The 18,738-nt window shown below is 44.2% G+C and overlaps 1 protein-coding gene across 6 annotated transcripts in view; it reads right to left on the reverse strand.

Annotated features, from left to right (window-relative positions):
* Window positions 1-18,738, reverse strand: part of LSAMP (limbic system associated membrane protein) — a 1,005,382-nt gene that overhangs the window by 100,781 nt on the left and 885,863 nt on the right. For all 6 annotated transcript variants that reach the window (XM_027681180.1, XM_027681182.1, XM_027681178.1 and 3 more), the window contains one exon: window positions 13,807-13,932. In XM_027681180.1, the coding sequence (XP_027536981.1) occupies window positions 13,807-13,932 (126 nt within the window). The remainder of the gene's footprint in view (window positions 1-13,806; window positions 13,933-18,738) is intronic.

The raw sequence follows: 18,738 nt of genomic DNA on the forward strand, positions 1-18,738 counted from the left end.
TAAACCTTTGCTAAATTGCCTCCCAGAAAGCCTCACTCCAAGGCATGGAGAAGAGCCCACTGGAACACCTGAGGATTTTCCAGAAGAAGAAAACATACCTGTGTCATGTCTGCAGCACTGCCTGAGGACATAAATCCCTCCCTCCCAGAAAAGGCAAGAGTGCCTGATGAGCCAGGGTGATCAAGGAAAGTTGTGCACTGGACCTCACCTTAGCAAACAGGAGGGAGAGACTGGACAATGAAACACAATCTTATGCAGAGAGGGGGACTTTGGGACATTCAGTCTCCAGTTCTTATATCAGCCTAGAGACTGGAGAAACACCTTCACTTCCAAACACATTCATGATTCCCAGACTGTCAGGAGAAAACCAGACAAGGGGCAACCCTTGGATGCTTTTAAAACATTTCTACATTGATTCCTTCTTGAGATACCAAGCATCCAGAGAGATGAACTCTCCTCTTACTCAAACCTTATTTTTCATAATTATGCATCTTTAGCGTTTCATAACGACCAATTTAATCAGTTTTGCCGTTTAGAGGGCTACAACAGCCAATCATGGTAATGGGCTTGGTATTTGGTAGGAACCATTTAACGCCCAAGAGCCCTTGTTCTGGGCCACTTGATGCCACTTAAGTTTGACAGACAGACTCTCATTAGCACAAGTTGCTAAACCTCTCAGATGAAGCTCATTTCTTTTAAACAAACTCTGCTCAGTGATCCCCAAAGTCTCTGAGTGAGGAAATTTTTATCTCGCTTCAGATCTGTGCAGGTCTGTGGAAATTAATCAGCATGTTTCCTTGTGCTGGGGGCTTTCTATGAAATTCTCTGCCTTTCCTTCTCATAGTTGTTCTCTCGTACCTTGCACATAAGATCTGTTCTCACTGTGGCCACCCTTTCTGTCTCCTGCAGGGCCACCTGGGCTTACGTGACCTTTCCTTTTGACTCGTAACCCCCTTGATGAGTTTCTGCTCCACTCAGACCAGCCTGCACCTGCCTCTAAGGGATAGCTCTCACTACGCAATTGTTTCTTGCTGAGGACAGATGAATACACATTTGGAAACCTTTAAAAATATCTACAGATCTCTGGCTGCTGCTAAAACTGCTGCCCTTGCCTTTGCCATTCCTGTTACCCCATCTGTTCTTTAGACAGTGATCCAAAATACAAAAAATAAAGCTCAGGGCATCTGAATTGCTTTAGATACTCTCAAACTCATATGCAAGTCTGCACCCCAGCTCACATGATGCCCAACAGATTTGACAACGCTCATGGTAGAACAGTGCTGAATATTTGCTTCAAATGCAACCAAAGCAGGCCTCTCTGTGTAGCTGCAAGGATGAGCAGTGGGGTAGCAGGAGGTGCTGCAGATTGTGTTTGACAGACACATGGACAGTGGCTTCTGAGAAATCTCAGACTACTGCAGGGTATGCAGGGAAGGACAGGGGTTTTTACTCGAGGACTTACACAGCAGAAAGGTTGGCCACCCCTCAAAGAACTTTGTGTTCTGTGGGCAGGCTAACAGCTCGGCATCAATGTTAAGGAAGGATGTCAGATCTATGATGTCTGGTTTAAAACTATTGAATCCATTCACTTCTGCAGTGTTCCCCAAGAAGAAATTTGCCCTTTACATTTTCTCTTTTTCCCTTTATATCACAGCCATTGTACATGCAGTGAGACTCAGACTTATAACTGTAGGAGTGGTAAATGGAAAATTAATATATGAACAGTTACCTCCTAGGTGATAGAAAAAAGGCATTATTTTGTGGGACAGGGTACCATCTCACTCTGTGAACAATCTGAATGCTTTAGTAAGGCAACTACATAAAGAACACAATATGTTGAGCTAAAGAAGTAGAAATCAGTCCTTAGGAAGGAAAACTCCATTTTCAACACAACTTGCCCCAAATGTCAATATCTTCTACAACTACTGCTTTCTGACATGTCAAATGGTGACCTGAGAGAATGGACCTCTAAATGGAGTCTAAATGGACCTCATGTTGTAAATCACCATGCTTTGTTCCAGTACAATGAATGCAATATTATCATTGCCATAATTCAAATGGAGTCTGTTTCACCAGGCATGCACAGACAAAAACACAGTACTGCAAGACACTGTGTGCACCTGTCCAAAGCTGAAGAGAGCTTTAACTGATGTTATGACATATTACTTGGGCAATAGCCCAATGCCCCTTAATTAGAGGCTGCCTGCTAAGGTACCCTCAGCAGGAGAAGAGTTAAGGTTGCATTTGTAACCTGAAATCTCACCTTACCTGGCTTGTGAGTGCTTAACTGTGCAACTTTAATGTGTTCTTATCAGAGCATTTTTATTGAGCCATTATTAACACTGGTTAGATACAATCTAGTGTTTCCCAGATCCCCCTCATCCCCAGCCATTACCTGAACCACATAGAACATAAGATTCAAAGGAAGCATTTAAGTCAACTCCTGCTATCGTTCTCCAGACATCCAGTGCTGCTAATTCCTTAGTAGCTTCCTTAAATGGGACTTGAGTTTTGGTTGCTATCTTACATGGCCTCAGCCAGAGTGCATATTGAAGGAAATCCTCTACTGATAATTAATAAGTTCCCCTGACACTGGCTGCTCATTAATCTATTATTTTACTCCTCTAATTACTTCTGTCTGTTCAACAGTCTCCTTCCTCATCTTCTCCGGGTCTCACACAGGAGATGCTGCATGGCAAATGTGACTTTTCTTTGTTCCCAACTCCCTTAAAACCTCTGCTTTGCGCATGAACTCCAAGACCCAGCCTCTTGCATGGAGTGAATTGGCTCTCCATAGGTCTGCATTTCACTCAAGTGAAAGGAAGCTCCAGGCATCCAAGATGGAGCTTGCAGAAGGAATATCTAGGGAACATTGGCTTCTCTGTGTTGCCCCTTGGAAAGCTCCCAAGAGCTACAAGGAATCCTCCTCACAGAAGTCAAATGGTTGTAGTTCTCCCCACAGGAAATGGGGGCACTTAGAATTTCACAGTGCAAGGAACATCTATATGGTCTGATTTCCTTCTACAATAGCAGCCTCTCTCCTGTACTGGGTCTGCCTGAAATGGCTTTAATTTTCCCCACAGCAGATCTCATAGCACTGTGCTTTGCATGAGCAGCTAGAAAGGTGTGGATAACACATACCAGCATTTTGGCTACTGGTGAGGAGCACTGGCACAGCATCAAGGCTGTCTCGCCAACATTTCCTCCTCACCAGTATGCTAAGGGTAAGTGAGATCTTGGAAGGGGACAGAGCCAGGACAACTGAGCCAAACTGACCAAAGGAATATTCCATACCATATGGCATTTGCTCAGCAATAAAAGCTAAGAGAAATGGGTAGGGGCATTCATTATTATGATGTTTGTCTTCTGGTGAAACCAATACGTGTGCTACAGCCCTGCTTCCTGGGAAGAGGCTGAACATCGCCTGTTGGTGGCAAGCAGAGAGTGAAAATAAATATTTTGTTTTCCTTTGCTTCTGTGAGTGGCCTTTGCTTTTGCTTTATTAAACTGCCTTTATCTTGACCCACAAGCTTTTTCTATCTTATTTGCTCCCCCCATTCTGCTGAGGAGGTGAGTGATGGAGCGGCTTGGTGGACATCTGGCATCCAGCCAAGGTCAACCCACCACATACCCAAAGCCTAACAGTCAGCACAAATTAACTTTAGGTCCCTTGGGCAGAAGGGAAGACAGAAGCAGGAACCAATTATTTATTTGCTTGGAAGATACCCAAGTACAGCAGAGATAAATGCAATAGATACAAGTGAGCATGAGAGGCTGGAGTTACAGAATTTGGAGCCTGACCTGATCTTCTGCAGCTCAGGGAACTTCTGAAATTTTGTCTCCTAGCATGGTTGACTTCAAAAATACTAATTCTCCGTCCCTGTCATGCAGCTATACTTTAGGTACAGGCAGGCTTTGGACAGAACCATGCCAGACAGCCAAAGGATGGCAGGTACTCTGCCCTCATTTTTCATGCTTACTGCTATGTTTCACAATTCTACCTTTAAAGTGGAAAATGCAAGCCTTCCAGGTGGGTGGATTAGGCTGGTAAACATCAAAATGCTGCACATTTTGTGCAGTAAAATGGATAGACAGACACCAGCTTGGGGAACATACAAAGGAGCACACAGTAAAATGCTCACAAATGATGCATACAGCAGTGTGCACCTCCATACTCAGGCAGCTTTTACAAATGTACAGGCTGCACAGCAGGTAAGGATGGTGGTAATGACATATGGTGACCATTATAGTGGTTGTAATTAGATGATTCTGCCAGCAGTTCTCAGCCAGGCACGTACAACAGGGCAGTGACCCACAGGCACCCTTATGAGGAGCCTAAGAAACCCCTGGGAGGCCGCATTGCTCTTCCCTCTGCCTACCCCAGACTGCAGCCATCTCATCTCCCACTGGTGCCTTTCCTGGGACACAAGATGGAACAAGGTGTGGGCTCCATGAGTGTGCTCCAAAGTGTGCCATAGATACAGTCCTGTCCTCACTCCATGACCCTTCCAATCTGCCACAGCCCTCAGTCGATACAACAACTGAAATCTCTCATGATCAATGCCTTTCCCAGGCCATCAATACCTCCATTACACTTTTCTTGCTTGCAGCTTGTGCTGATCCTTTGGCAGGATATGCTTATCTTTACAACGGCTCAAGTCACTCCAAACTGGGCGTGAAATTCAAAGGCTGCATCAGAGAGCAGCTCTTGCTTTCCTGGATTGGGACTCACCAATCCCTCCCAGCCCCCCTGCTTTGCTCCCGTGCCGCAGTAACACTGCGGTGGGCACTCACTGTGAGTTTATGAGAAAGGATGATTTGTTCAGCCAGTGCATGAAAGAATGCAGAGTACATGAGAAGAGTCATATTTTTCAGGTGCTGTTCAGAAAGAAAGAGTATCTGAAGAAGAAATAAGAAAGAAAATGAGAATCATAAGAAAGAAATAAGAACAAAGCTTTTGAACATGCACTTCCACCCCAAAAAATAAAATCCCTGAATCATGTTTTTGGTCTCTCATGTTTTTCTTCAGACAGGAAAGGGGGGGATGTTCTGAAGACACATTTCTGAAATGCTCAGAAAAGAGGTTGAGGAAGCAAACAAAACATGAGTGTTCACCAGGGCCTGTCGCAGCCTTATGTTACCAAAATAGCTCACTGCCTTCAGCTGGGAGACTCCCATTTTCACTACAGCTGTATTCAGACCTGGGAGAAAAGCTCCACACCACAGGAGGCTGAGTGACCTCTGACCTTGCTGTAGTTGTAATGGCAAGCAGGTTCAGGATGTCTTGCCCCTAAAGCTGGCTTTTTCTTTGCCCTAGGTCTATCTCTGTATACAGGAGATTCTTGCAAATCATCCTGCTTCTCCCTACACTCCTCTGTTCTCTCTCTCACTATTTTCCAGCTATCACTAGAGCTGAAATATAGAAGCCAAGCAGCTTCATCAGTGGGATTGGTGTGGGGGTGGAGGCAGAGGCAAGAGACAGTTAGATAATTGTGCAAGAGATGCTTTGGTGGTGAAGAGGTGAAGGCTTTAGGGCTGTACAGGACACTCCCTCCAGACATCAGTGTCCTGGCAGGACCCATGTGCTGCAGAAGATGCTGTCCTCCACACTCAGTGGGGTCCTTAGAAGAGAGGAGACAGTAGGTCTGGCTCCAGTGTAGAATATACCAGACACTGAAGTCAGTGAAGCCATTGAGAGCAGTTGTAGTCACATAACAGCATAATAACAAAATGGTGAAGTCTCTCTCTTTAAATAAAAAAAAAAAAAGGCAAGGACCAGCTATAAGCTACTGCTTTAACTTTCTCCTTTTATTAGTTTGTCTCTCTCCTACTGTGAAGAGAAAGTGAGAAATATGCTTGCCTAAAGTAAAACTACTTATAGATTACAGCTACAAGGGGAAAAAAAAATGCAGCTTCCCCATTTTCTTCTTAAGGCTACTTTCTTAAGGATGTTTGAATTGAAAGTATTCAATTTAACATGCTCTGAAATTTTTCTCTCTTTAATTCACACTCAACCTCTCTGCATCTTTACAAGCACATTCAAATTTTCAGATGCAAACTACAGCTGCAAATATGGAGTTGCCAGTGGGGAATATGACCTCCAGATGGCAGAGTGAATGGGACCCAGTCCTAAAATATTCGCCCTTTACCCCTATGAACCCAGAGAAGCTCTATTACCAAATGAGCAGCTCCAAGCACGAAGGACCCAAAGCAGACTCGTGAGTTCAGATCACTAGAGGGAGACACAGTAACACACACACATCCCATCAGTGTCTTACACTCAATAACAATCTGTTTTGCTGTAGTTGACTATATAGGTAGGATACAAGAGTGCTCAATGGCATGTCTGGAGCACAAGAAAGGCTGGCAGAGAAGGAGGGCAAGATAGACTGCATCTACAATGCTAAGAATGGCAGGCCTAGCAGATCTCTCCTCTTTTCATTCTAATCAGGACAAAAAAGTACTGATACTGGGTTTGTGATGGTGGGAAAGACAGAGAATTGGTAAGGTTCAGTAACCTGCTGCTGAGATCTGATTTGAGGCAGTGTATGGGACTTCCTTTTTCTGTCATCATTAATTATGGAAGATTTTGAATTCTCATGTTCTGGGGTACTCAGTTTTCACTCCCACATCTAGCCCTCTGGGATCCTTCAAGACTAGCTGATGGAGGTAGGGGAGGGAAAGTAGCTAGCTATTCCTGAATGACCTTACTAAACAGCCCATTGAGAAGCACTAACCTTCAAGGCAGAGATACAGCACTAATCTTGAGGGCAGACTGTACAGCACTGCACAGACAGCAGTATTACAGCATGCAGTGAGCTGAAAAAAAATCTGCTTTTCTGTAGGTGAAGGAAAGTTTTCATATGGACACCATCCAGCTCAGCCTTTAAAATGCCATGGAAAAGACTTTACCAGCATGACCGACTAGAATTGGTACCCATCTGGGAGAAGGAAAAAAGGAAGTAACTGTACCCAGACTCCAACTTGCTGTAAAGAACAACATTATTATGTGGCAGGAAGGCCACTAACTGGGTACACAACTGCCACATCTTGCCAGCAACAGCACAGAAAATCTTGCCAGAGGTGGAGCAGCCAAGCACTGACCAGAAGACTCCACATGTTCCCCTCCAACCACTGCTGAAAGCAGCAGAGTAAATGTCCTCTACACAGCAGCTGTATTTGCTTGTTCCCCAGAAATGCCAAAATAATCATGAGGCTTTGCTCTCCCTCTATGACCTGGGACAGGAGAGAGAAATCAAAGCTGTTAAAAAAAATGTATGTTTCATGCATCAACAGTGATTGCACTGAAACAGCAGCACAGACCACAGTAACCAAATGGGGAAATTCTACAACAGGAGTGATCTCTGTGCAGTGTATGTGTCTCTGGGTGTAGAAAGAAGAAAGCAAAATGAGAGAGCACCTTCTTAGCCTAAGTTTGTTACAGGTGAGGAAGGAGGCGGGGGGATATGGATTGTGGGCACTAAGAAAAGCAGACTTCTAAAAATATAAGAAATGTGGAGCAAGTGTAAGTGGGAAGCAAATAGAGGTTGAAACAACTTTGGATGCCTTCTGGAGAAGACCTGAAAAAGTTGAAAGTTTGGCTTGTTTCCCAGGCTCTTTGTGAGCCAGCATCCTCTTCCTTTTTTTTTATGTTGGATAAGATGAAGACTAGATCAAGACAGAAAAAACATCTCAGAAAGTGTGCTAAAACAAACTAGGAGTGTTTAAGAGGCAAAATGAAAGGTCTCTGTGGAAGATGAGACCACATTTTTATCAGAGAGTATTTTGAAGATGAAAGAAAAAAAAGGAGGAAAAGGAGACCTGGTTAAAAAATCATCAGTTGCCCACTCAACATTCTAAAATGCAGGGTCAAACAAATACCTTCTGAATCTTAAACTTCCTGATGAGGCAGAGACAGTTACGTGGGGAGAAGGTTGTGACATGTGAAGAGCTGGCACGGTAACTCCACAAAACCCCCACCAAATGCAAACAAAAAACCTCACCCTAAGCCTCCCAAAACAACACTCCTCTCCACAACTGTTTTACTGAGGTTTTTAGGAATGCAGCAGAGAGGTGGGATAAATCCAAACAGTTTAGATAACCAGAAAATCCGCTTCCCACTCATCACTACCTATTACCCGCAGGGTTGACTTGTGGTGACTCTGGCTGAGGGTTTTCTGTTTGTTATTTTCTGTGGTCAGAAACTCGCTTTTCCTGTGCTGCTTCAAAGTGAAGTAGCAAGGCTTTGGACTTAGTGATGAGAAGCAAGCAAACACAGGACATAACGATCAAAGTTGCCCAATGTGAATGATATGGCCTTCTTAAATCTCATACTTTCAGAAAGCTCTCTGTCTCTGCTTCCTTCAGCGCTCAATATTCAGCTCCACAAGGAGACTGGCATGCACTGAAGGAAGATACACAAGTGAGCGGGGGTGTGAGATAATCTGTCTCTTTCACTTTAGGTCTTATCCTGATCTCTGAGCCCCAAAGCATGAAGTTTAACATCCTTTTCAATATTTTTATTGTGAATAACAAGAATATCCAGATTTGTTCACATTATCCTCAGGAATACATAAGCTGTTTGAGTCTTGCCAAGTTCTCATCTTTAAATAACTTTCCATGGCAATGAGCTCTACAGCTGTTTATAAACATATTATATATATACCATCTCAATTACACAGAGCATGCAGGCACATTTCTGTATTCTCTATCCCTTCTAAACTTCCCAGGCTATGGTAAATTCTCTAAGGCTCAATGAGAATTTCTAGCACCCTCTAGGGAGAATCAGAGTGGCATATTTGACAAGCCTTCCCATCTCCTTCATTTTATGCTGTGACATGAAACTTGGGTGTTGCAATCAATACTTATCTGCTTTGCTCTAGACTGGTTCTTCTTATGCTGTGATTACCACTGTAATAACTAAGCTCCTTTTTCTAAACCAAAGTGGGTATCTTTAGACTGTCAGGTAGAATTTGGGAGAATCCAGACTGTTCTCTTCTCCATCAAGCAGCCTTGACAGGCTGAAGCCAAGGAAGTTAGATCAAGAATGAGGTACCTAGTGGTTTTATACAGGTTTCACATTCTCTAGGAAAATGGAACTGCTTGCTCCTCAGCTGGTTGAGCACAACCAGTGAAACCTCAATTGTTCAACTTTGATCAATATAGCTTTGTCTCCCTGCCACTGCCTCTCAGGTTGTCATCAACATGGGTACTAACGCCACGGCACTTGGCACAGCACCCATGAGCAAGGCCCTCAGGAAGGTTTCAACCACTGATGCTTTGTTGTAGAAGAGCAGAAACGTGAATGGGTCTGCTCCTGTGAGCTTGAGTACAAGCTCCTCAGGACAGGAGTTGCCTTTTTCTTTTTCATCTGCATTTGTCTGCCCATACACAGCAAAAGGATTGGCAGTGAGATCTCTGGTAATGTAAAGACCTTGCAACAACTCCCCATGTTCATATTGCTGCTAACTCGATTCCCAAGAGGCCACTCTTTAGGGCTTCCATTGAGAGGGAGTTTATTGATAAGAATATGAACATCCATGAATATTTACTTTCCCCAGGAAGCTCTTTTTTCAGTCAACCAGGCATCTAGCATGGCTCTAAATAAGACAGAGGGATGAGCAATGATAAATTATAAAGCCTCTGGACTGTGATCTCAGCATCTTATGGGTAGGGAGAAGTCACATTATCCTGAATAAAAATAAGTCAATAAAGACATGAAATAAAACTAAGATGAGCTCAAAAGCAGGCACTGGCTACCATGTCTAATCTACCTTACTGGATCCTTTTCTTGGCTGTGTTAGTTGTTATCTTTGTACATGGTACAAAGCAAACAGAACACCTGCTAACATACCTGGCCGTAGATGGGTAGGCTGCCTGGGGTAGCCTGCACAGACCATGTCAGTGTGATAAATGATACATGGTCCTGTGCTTGGACCTCATCCAGACTGTGGTGCAGCTACTGGGTATTCGAGGTTATTGTATTCTGTGAGGGAAATATAATCTATGCCTTTGTGAACCATGGATCAGGCAGGTTATGATTTAATATTAAGGAGACTGAAACAATAGGGTGCCACCCACTATTTGTACAAAGAGTCTGGGTTTTATCCCTTTCAAGAGATGAGAGACTACAGCATATTCCCTAGTGAAGAATTTCTAATGCTGACAACTGCTAACTCATACAGTTTGTAAAGGACATCATCAATACTCATCCCCACTCTAACTGAACAAATCCCAGTTTCCTGACAAATCCAGTTCAGAGCGCTGCTACAATCTTTGCCATGGATTACCATCACAAACAGGGACGGCAAAAGTCATAGGGCATGGTGGGCTTAACAAGCCTGCACCTATGTCCTGAATCACAGGAAAGGGATCAGACTATGAGCAGGGACGGATGTGTCGGCCTGCTGGAAGCTGCAGGTCGGCATTCCCAGAAAAGTGCTCTGCTGTCTGGAGCTGAAGAGCTAATCATAGAACCATAGAATCAGCCAGGTTGGAAAGGACCTCCGAGATCATCAAGTCCAACCTTTGATCCACTACCACCATGGTTACTAATGAAGCTGTGTGTGCTCCCAGGCAATATTAAATTATCCACAACTATTTAGACCAGGTTGCCTAAGTCCTACAGAACAGTAGCCTGTCAGATAAGAAAGAAAAGGGTCTGGGTGACTCTCTCCACCTGCTCTGTCAAAATGCAATCAGTCAATCATCTGAAGGGGAATGGAAGAGGAGAGCAAGGACTTGCATCATTCCAAAGGATGTCATTCCTGCTTTCAGTAAATTAAAGCTGATCTGTATTGTCATTTGCCATTGGAATTATTAAGGTTTTTCTCCCTTTACCTGCCTTCCTCCTAAGGTGTCAGTGCTACAGTCACACTTTAACTATGGTAGAGGCTTAGGTGAGGGTTTTTTCCTAGGGGCTGCTTCAGGGCTTGGGGACTTATAGTTGATGTGAGAAAAATGCCTGGTTCAACTGTTCACTGAAGGACCAGCAAAGGAAGGGACATAGCATTTTATAAATAATTTTTTTTAACTTCCCAGATAGGCAGATGAGTAGGCTATGATCACAGAATTTAAATGAACATGCATTCCTGCCTTCTCTGCATAAGTAGCAGCACTGCTTTCCCTTTGCATTTGTATCTTCCACTTCACAGCCAACAAGAAATAAATCATTTCTGTGGTCCTAACTCGGGTAATTAGCCAACAAACACTATTGACTAAGTCAATGAATGAAAGAAACAGTGGACAAAGTCGCTAATGAACTCCTTGAGAAGAGTGCACAGTGAGAAAGTAATTTGGCCCTCTCGCCCCCCCAATATGGGTTTAATTTCACTACCTGTCCATTCAAAATCTCCCACACAAGCTCAATAACACTCTCTCTTCCAGTTCTGCAGTCACGAGTTTAACCATGAAAAAAATCAGAGACAGATATATTTCAAAAAACCTTTACAATGATCTAAAATAGCTCTTTGATGCATAGCAGATGTCTTCAAAACTCGCATAAATGGAGCCAAAATGCCTTGCAGTTTTGGAAAAGGGAGATTCTGAGATAAGATGCGTTTCCAACTGCAGCAGCTCTGGAACAGATATGGAATTTATATTAATTGTCAACCTCAAGGAAAACACTTTAAAGAAGGCCTTCACTCTCCCATTTTGGGACAAGTGTCTCACTGGGCTACATGCTGCTCAAAGACCTGATGTCCGCCTGAAAGCAGTTCCTCTGTATCTATAAAAGATAGCACATAGGTTCAGGTGGGGAAAGAGGGAGAGAACAACAACCAGTGGGACAGTGAGGTGACAGACTGAGGATTGCCTGCCCTTCACTGTAACCCCTAGTTCATTACAAAGGGGGTGTTTGGCAGGCTTCGCTGTAGGGAGGAAGACTGAGGGGAGGTTGGAAGGAAGTAAATGAGATGGTGCTGAGGGAGGGTCTGATACACACAGTATAGGAGAAAAAATGTGAAGGGACATGCTTGAAAACTGAAAAACAAATCCAGGCAATCTGACTCTGGAGTTAAAGTGGGGATAGGGTTCTCCAGTTCTGTTGCTCACCAGACAGGATAGCCAAAATGAGGATTTATTCTGAGGAGACTTTTATAAAAAGGAGAAAAGAAGTCTGTATCTGATACAATGGAGTAGGTGGTACAATTGAAAAAAAAATCACAAAGCACCAACAGCCAAAGTGATGAGTCAGGACAAGAATCTTCTTACTGCTTTGAACAATGTAGCTCACGAAGATTTAAGCTAGCATCCTTGGAACACCCTTAACTCAGACAATATTAGGCTGTGCTCATAGAATAGCTAGGGAATATCTTCTACTTGAATACAAGAAAGAGACAGAGAACTGAAAGACTGATGCAGCAGTAAGATGGAAGATTTGATCTGAAATAAAATTTAGGAACAGAAATAACAGAGGTAGAAGGTTCTATATACATATTTAAAGGTAAAAAAAATAGGATCCATTTTCCTATAAATGCAAATGGCACCATCATGCTCAATGCTGAAAAAAGCAGAAGAGGAAAGTCAGGTAGTGATGGAACACAGAGGAGTAGTGTTCCTCTCATCAGCTCTGCTCCTTCCACCTCTTCCTGGCATCCTTTCCCCATCTTCCTTCTTTTGACATTGCAAGAAATGGGCCAGAAATACAAACTGCATATCTGCCTTTTGTACGCATGAAACCTCAGAAGGACTTTGGGTTGGCTGAAGGGACAAGACAGGAAATCTGAGTAACCCCAACCTGAACCACAAGTTCCAAATCCAGGGGGTTCCAGATGCAGCCCTAGGATTAAGCTCTCTTCCAACATGTCATTCTACCTTTCTCTCTCAGATCTTCTTTCTGCAACACTCTCCTCTTTTCTGGCTGCTGAACTGCAGTAGATACTTGACTATCTGTAGCACATGCAGAATGTTTGTACTCTGCCTACCTCAAATCTTCTTTAACCCTTTACAATACATGGGAGTATCACAGGATACCATTCACATGGAGCTAATCAATGCTTTCCCCATGCATTTCAGATGAAAGAATATCTGACAGCAAAAGAAATCAGCTGAAGAGTTCTCTCCTCAAAGTACATGAAACGGAGGAAGAGAAACCCACCTCTTGTTCTCATCCTACTGATAAATCTTCAGGGGGTGAGGTTTCCTTGCAACCCAAGCTGCTAACCCCACAGAGTCTGACTACTGAGAGGATATTCTCCTTCCAAGCTTGTTACGTCCTTGAGCATGGAAGGCACAGTTAGAGAGCAGAACAAAGATGGTGAGTTCTCCTTTATTCTGTCTCCATCCTGCTCTTCACTCACCTTGAAGATCAAATGCCTTCTTTACTCACCTCACAAGACACAAGACAACTGTCTGCCAAAGTGGAGCGTAATATGAAATCATCTGTGCCACTGTTTGTCTCTCTCTTTTAAGGTAAATCAGTAGGAAGCAAACTCTTTTATGTAGTATCTCAACAGAAATCCTTTCCCCTCGGTCTGGCACCAGGAGCATTTTGTCTCCACCACTGTGCTGTGCATTACCAGCAGTAGAGACTGGGACAACTCAATGAAGACCAAAGCTAAATAGAATTACGGGTCCAGTTCTGTAGAGCATCTACTGAAGTAATTTCATTTGTTCACTTGGAAAACCTGTTTATTGTGCCTGGGAAACCACACCTCAAAACAAGTTATGAAGTGCATTTAAGATTCTTGCCACTTTTCTACAGCTGCCTGTATTGCTACTGAAATTTTCTTTTGATGCTGGAAGAGAAGGAAACTACTGAACAGTTCACAAATCATCAGCACAGTCAAGTCCAGTTGGATCTCTTACCTGTTGGGGTGAGGTGCCTCCAGGTGATGACAGGTTCAGGACGCCCATTTGCCATGCAAACCAGGGTCACGTTGCTGCCCTCATTCACGGTGATGTCTGAAGAGATATTGGAGATCTTTGGTGGAACTGTGAAGACAAAAGAAAGTTGGACATTGTTAGAAGAAGAATTATGGAGGGAAGCCTGTCTGGCTTATCAAACTACCTACCTATTGACCAGAATCCTGTCACAGGCTGCACTCAATACTACCTGGGTTTCTGAAATCACATCAGAATAGTATGTACTGCTGTTTCGAGTTCTGCAGTTTGAAATGGCCTTTGCTGTAACTGCAATGCTTTGTGTTTGAACAGGTTAGGTGGTCTCCATAAAACAACCTCTAAGAACTTGCCTGCCTGTCCCAAAGCTGCATGGAAGGAGCCAGGAGGCTTCAAGCACCATTCCAGCTCATTTTTACACTCCAAACAGTCCTAGACAGAGTTCTACATCCTCCTGCAGGATGCAAGGCCTCAAGGCACTGACTCAGAGGGTGTAGTAGTTACTGCTACCTCCCACGGGCAGATAGGACTCATGCTGCTAGCTAGCACACTGCTTTTCTGTTCACATAACCAAATGCTCACTGGGAACTGAACTAGAGAGTCAATAAGCTTCTTCCTGTAGAGACTGTGCAATGGCATGAGAAGCAAGGATGTGCGCCATGGCTAATGGGAATTTCTACAACGGCAACAGCAGGAAGGTTTCTGTGACATCTTTCAGCCAACAGAGATGCTCCATGGGCTACCTGCAGTAGGTAGCTCCTGGATGAACTGCACCTCACACAGCACAGCACCAAAAGCACAGTAGGGTCTCTAAAATTCACTAGACCAGCCACTGCTTGGGCATTCAGGATCCCTAAAGACCTTCCAAGCTAGCTGAGTTTGTGTCACAGGACCAGAGTGACCATGCTGGGACCTGAACACATCCAGGTGTGGAGTATGTCAGCTGTTGCAGTCTCTCCTCTCTCATATCCATGTCTTGCTTCCATGCTTCAAACTCCAAAGGTAGTGAGGGAGTTTGACTAAAAAGGAATCTTCTAATTTTTTTTTAAATATATTTTCAGCTTCCAAATTTGTGTGTAGCGAGGAATGAAACAACATCATTTTCTGCTTTGCTTACCACAGAGTAAACAGACAACAACCTCCCCTTCCCCCTCCCTGGCAGGAGTGCCTGATGGTCCTTTTGAGGCAAAGCCTATAAGCTAGGTGGGGAAAAGGAAATGAAGCCTGAAGAGAGCAACTCACTACTTCCAGCTGTGTTGCTGGATTCATAGGAATATTGTTTACAACCCACAGCTCATTAGTCCCTCTCTGTAGGCCCCAGACCTATGGAAAACACCTGAGCATCTATGACCATGGGACTCCCTTGGAGGAAGAGGACCTATTGAAAAGAAGTCAGGCGGGCATGTACTTGCTGACACTTTCACTCACCCTGGCAAGGAGGGATTTAAGCCAGGCACACTGGGGAAGGACTGCCATAACCTGTGGAGAAGTGAGAGTGCAGAGGGCAGTGAGGAATCAGTTGAGGGTCAGCACAATAGGGACACATGGGTCACTGCCAAACACGGGTAAGCAGAACCCAGGAGTAAAACCAGTGGCTAGACCACAATTTGGGAATATTATCATGACCTCGAAGGGTTAAGATTTGCATAAGGAAAAAAAAGCTGTGCAGCAAACCAAGAAGGACTAAGCTCAATCAGCATTACCAGATGGAGCTGTAAGCCAGTGTGAAGTCCTAGAAGAACGGTGCAATGCCAGCCAAGGTTGAGGAGAGAGCAGCAAAAGCCACCACAGGGCAGCAGCAGAGCTGCGGTTAGGATGTGCAACCTGCCACTTCCCAAAGCCATCAAGACATTTTAGTCCGCGCAGGATCAAGTAAACTCAGCAAATACAGATCTGACCATGCCTACCAAATGCCCAAGGGGAGGAGCATATGTCCAGATGGTCATATCTTGCTCTCCACTTTTTCAGACAAGGGAGAAAAGGGCATCCAAGGCTGAAATCCTGTTAGGAATATAATGGCGGGTTCCTTTGAGCTGACACCTTGGTCAGAGGGCATGGAAAGGCTGAGAGAAGGGGGAATAGGGCAAGAAATAATTTCCCTGTAAATTTAAAACCTGGTTTGGCTTCATCTGCTTAGAATCCAAAGTCAGTGGACAATAATTTCACTCAGATAAAAAGTCAGAGACTTTTAATTTTCAGGGTGTCAAGCCAGCATGTTAAAATGCCAAAACTGTCAGCACCAGCAACAGTTAGTATTGCCTCCTTGGCACTTGTCATTACTTTGCACACACCTTTTTAGGACAGCCTTAAATGAGAGGCTTTGACCTTATTATTTTTTCCCATGTGTGGGTTGTGTTATGTTTTCACAGGTTCTAGACTGCTGGAAGAAGGATTGCTGAGAATAAAATCTCCTGGGGCCAGGATCTTCTGGGCGTCACAGCCTCCTTTTGCCCAGCCATCTCCTGTTGAACCTCAACTGCAACACCCTTCTGTGTCTGGCCTCTCTGAACCATTAGCAGAGGCAAAACCACTGGCTGCCGCTGGACCCCTCTGGCTCCAAAGACCATGGGAAATGAATGCCAGGGTCTCTGGTACTGCTGAAAAAGATGAAATTGCCAAATTTTTTCTTCCCTTTCTGTGCAAATATAATATGGGCTATCCATTACACTGTGCTTAGGATCTCCCTGGATGACAAGGGGAGCAGAGCACTGCTTCATCCTCAGAGAGACAGAATGCCCCACTCACACTAGGGACTGATTCTGACAAGAAGGAAATGGATGCTGAGAAAAATGGCTTGAAACTCATGTATTTGTTTCTTCTACATTTCACATCTATAAGATAAAGCTAATGCCAGGTCAGCATCTCATCTTCCACATCACTGACAGTAAATAACAAGCCCCAAAGTAACAAGTGGCCGTTTGCCATAAGAAGCTTGGACTGGAAGAGCAGGGGAGCTGCAAGGCAGGAGTGACACAAGGGCAGAGATACTGTAGGGTGCTCTGGGCTGGGAAGGCTGCAGGGCAGGAGGGGTGCAAGGGGAGGACCAGTGCGGGAATTGAAGTCCCAAGCAAGATGCAGTGAGGGAGCTAGGTAGGACAGGCTTGTGCAGAAACAGCTTGCACCGAGCCTGTTCTAGTTAATTGCCGTCAATCCTTCATTTCCTGACAACTGCAACTCACATTAATTTAAATAATAAGAAAGACTGAGACATGAAAAATAGAGCATGCTTCCCCAGCACAATCACTGTTGCTCTCCAGATGAAAGCAAGTGATTTGTTTCCACAAAAACACCCGCTATAGCAGTTATTACAGACCAGGGGCTGCATACGGGAGGCAGCAAGGAAACCACAAACAAGAGAACACGCAAACATCTGCTGTTGTTATCCTTGCCTTTTATGACCAAAGCCCTTCACAGCTCAAAACTCCTCCTGAGATATTTACCTGGGAAGGTGTGGGGCAGGCTGGATCAACATTATAATTCAAGGCTATGGAAGGAAGCAAGGAGTAGTGCTACACCCCTTTTCCTAATTTAGTTTACACTGGAACTGGTCATGCCACAGCTCCCAAAGAGTTCAAATACTTGCTTTTTGATCATAACATTTAAGCACAGCACAGGCACAAAGTGGGTTGAATAGGAACCACTGTTTTGCACAAGTGGTACTTATATGCAAGGGGTACTTAAAGGCCCCTGGCAGCAGTTACTGGCTCCTGCACTGGTGGCACTCCACTTTCATGATGCTACACGCAAGATCTCAGTACAGGAGGAGGACTGGTTTGAGAGACAAGGGCAGGAAGCACAGGACGAGGAACTCAAATCAGGCATGGTAGAATAAAAAATGGAAACAGAGGAGATCTAGTTGGAAGACAGCTCTGAGCCCTGTAATGCACACACAAGAAATTAACAGTCAGATATTCCGACTGTTCCCTATGGGCAAACAGAGCTTTGCATAAGACCCTTAAGTGCAGCCTTCTACAGTGGGGCATCTACTCGCCAATCTGAAACTACAAGACTGCTTAACAGCCAAGTATTTTGTCAGTAAGTCACAAAAAACATTTAAAAAAATACATTTCTTATTCCCACTCAACAGACCTACGATACAGCAAAAGCTATTTAATACCTCCAAGACACAGATGCAAACAGTATTGAAATTTCCTAAGAAAGCCCATAAGCTTCATTTAAGTGCTCTGCTTGTCCCAAGAAGGGCACCTTGGATACAAATGGAAAAAGTCACTGCAATCCCTTCCATATATCCTCATTAGTTGCTTCCTCCAGCCTATTTCCTTCCTCTCTATTGGCAAGTAGGACCCCCATCTGTTGGAGAAAATTAAGACTCACATCCAGTAATACACAGGAGCCCCTGGCTCTCAGGGCAAAAAAAGAAAACATCAGGACTTCACTCCAAAGTCAAAGGAACTTTGCAGCCACTAAAGCCCTCCGCAGGTGCCTATCAATTAGCCTCGAGAGTTCTCATTTCCTTGTCCCCAGCTCCCAATTAACAGCACTTTGCGACAAATGCAAAGACGCTAATAAGCCCCAAGGCAGAGGTAGGGGGGACGCTGCCCATCATATGCCCCTTGAATGCTTTGGAGCAGCCACCTTGCTCACCACAATTAGGGGTCCTTTCCTGGGGCAATTAATTGACAGCAAATTGGCCTCATTAGTCATTGTTTAGTTACAGTGTTTAGTGAGGAAGAGAGGACCTGAAGACGGGGCTGAGCTGCTAAACACAACTAAATGGTTTAATTTCCCTCTTATGCGTACAGCAGGCTAATCACAGCTCTTTACGGCTGTAACAAGAAACAGCTTGTTGAAGCTGAAGTCCGCAAAGGCAGTAAGCTGAGGACCGGAAAGTAAAATCCAGACACCCTTTGGGATGCGGCATGCTAATGTTTCTGAAAG

The sequence above is a fragment of the Neopelma chrysocephalum genome, unplaced genomic scaffold (assembly GCF_003984885.1).
Source record: "Neopelma chrysocephalum unplaced genomic scaffold, ASM398488v2 Primary Assembly neopelma1_60, whole genome shotgun sequence".
Lineage (NCBI taxonomy): Eukaryota > Metazoa > Chordata > Aves > Passeriformes > Pipridae > Neopelma > Neopelma chrysocephalum.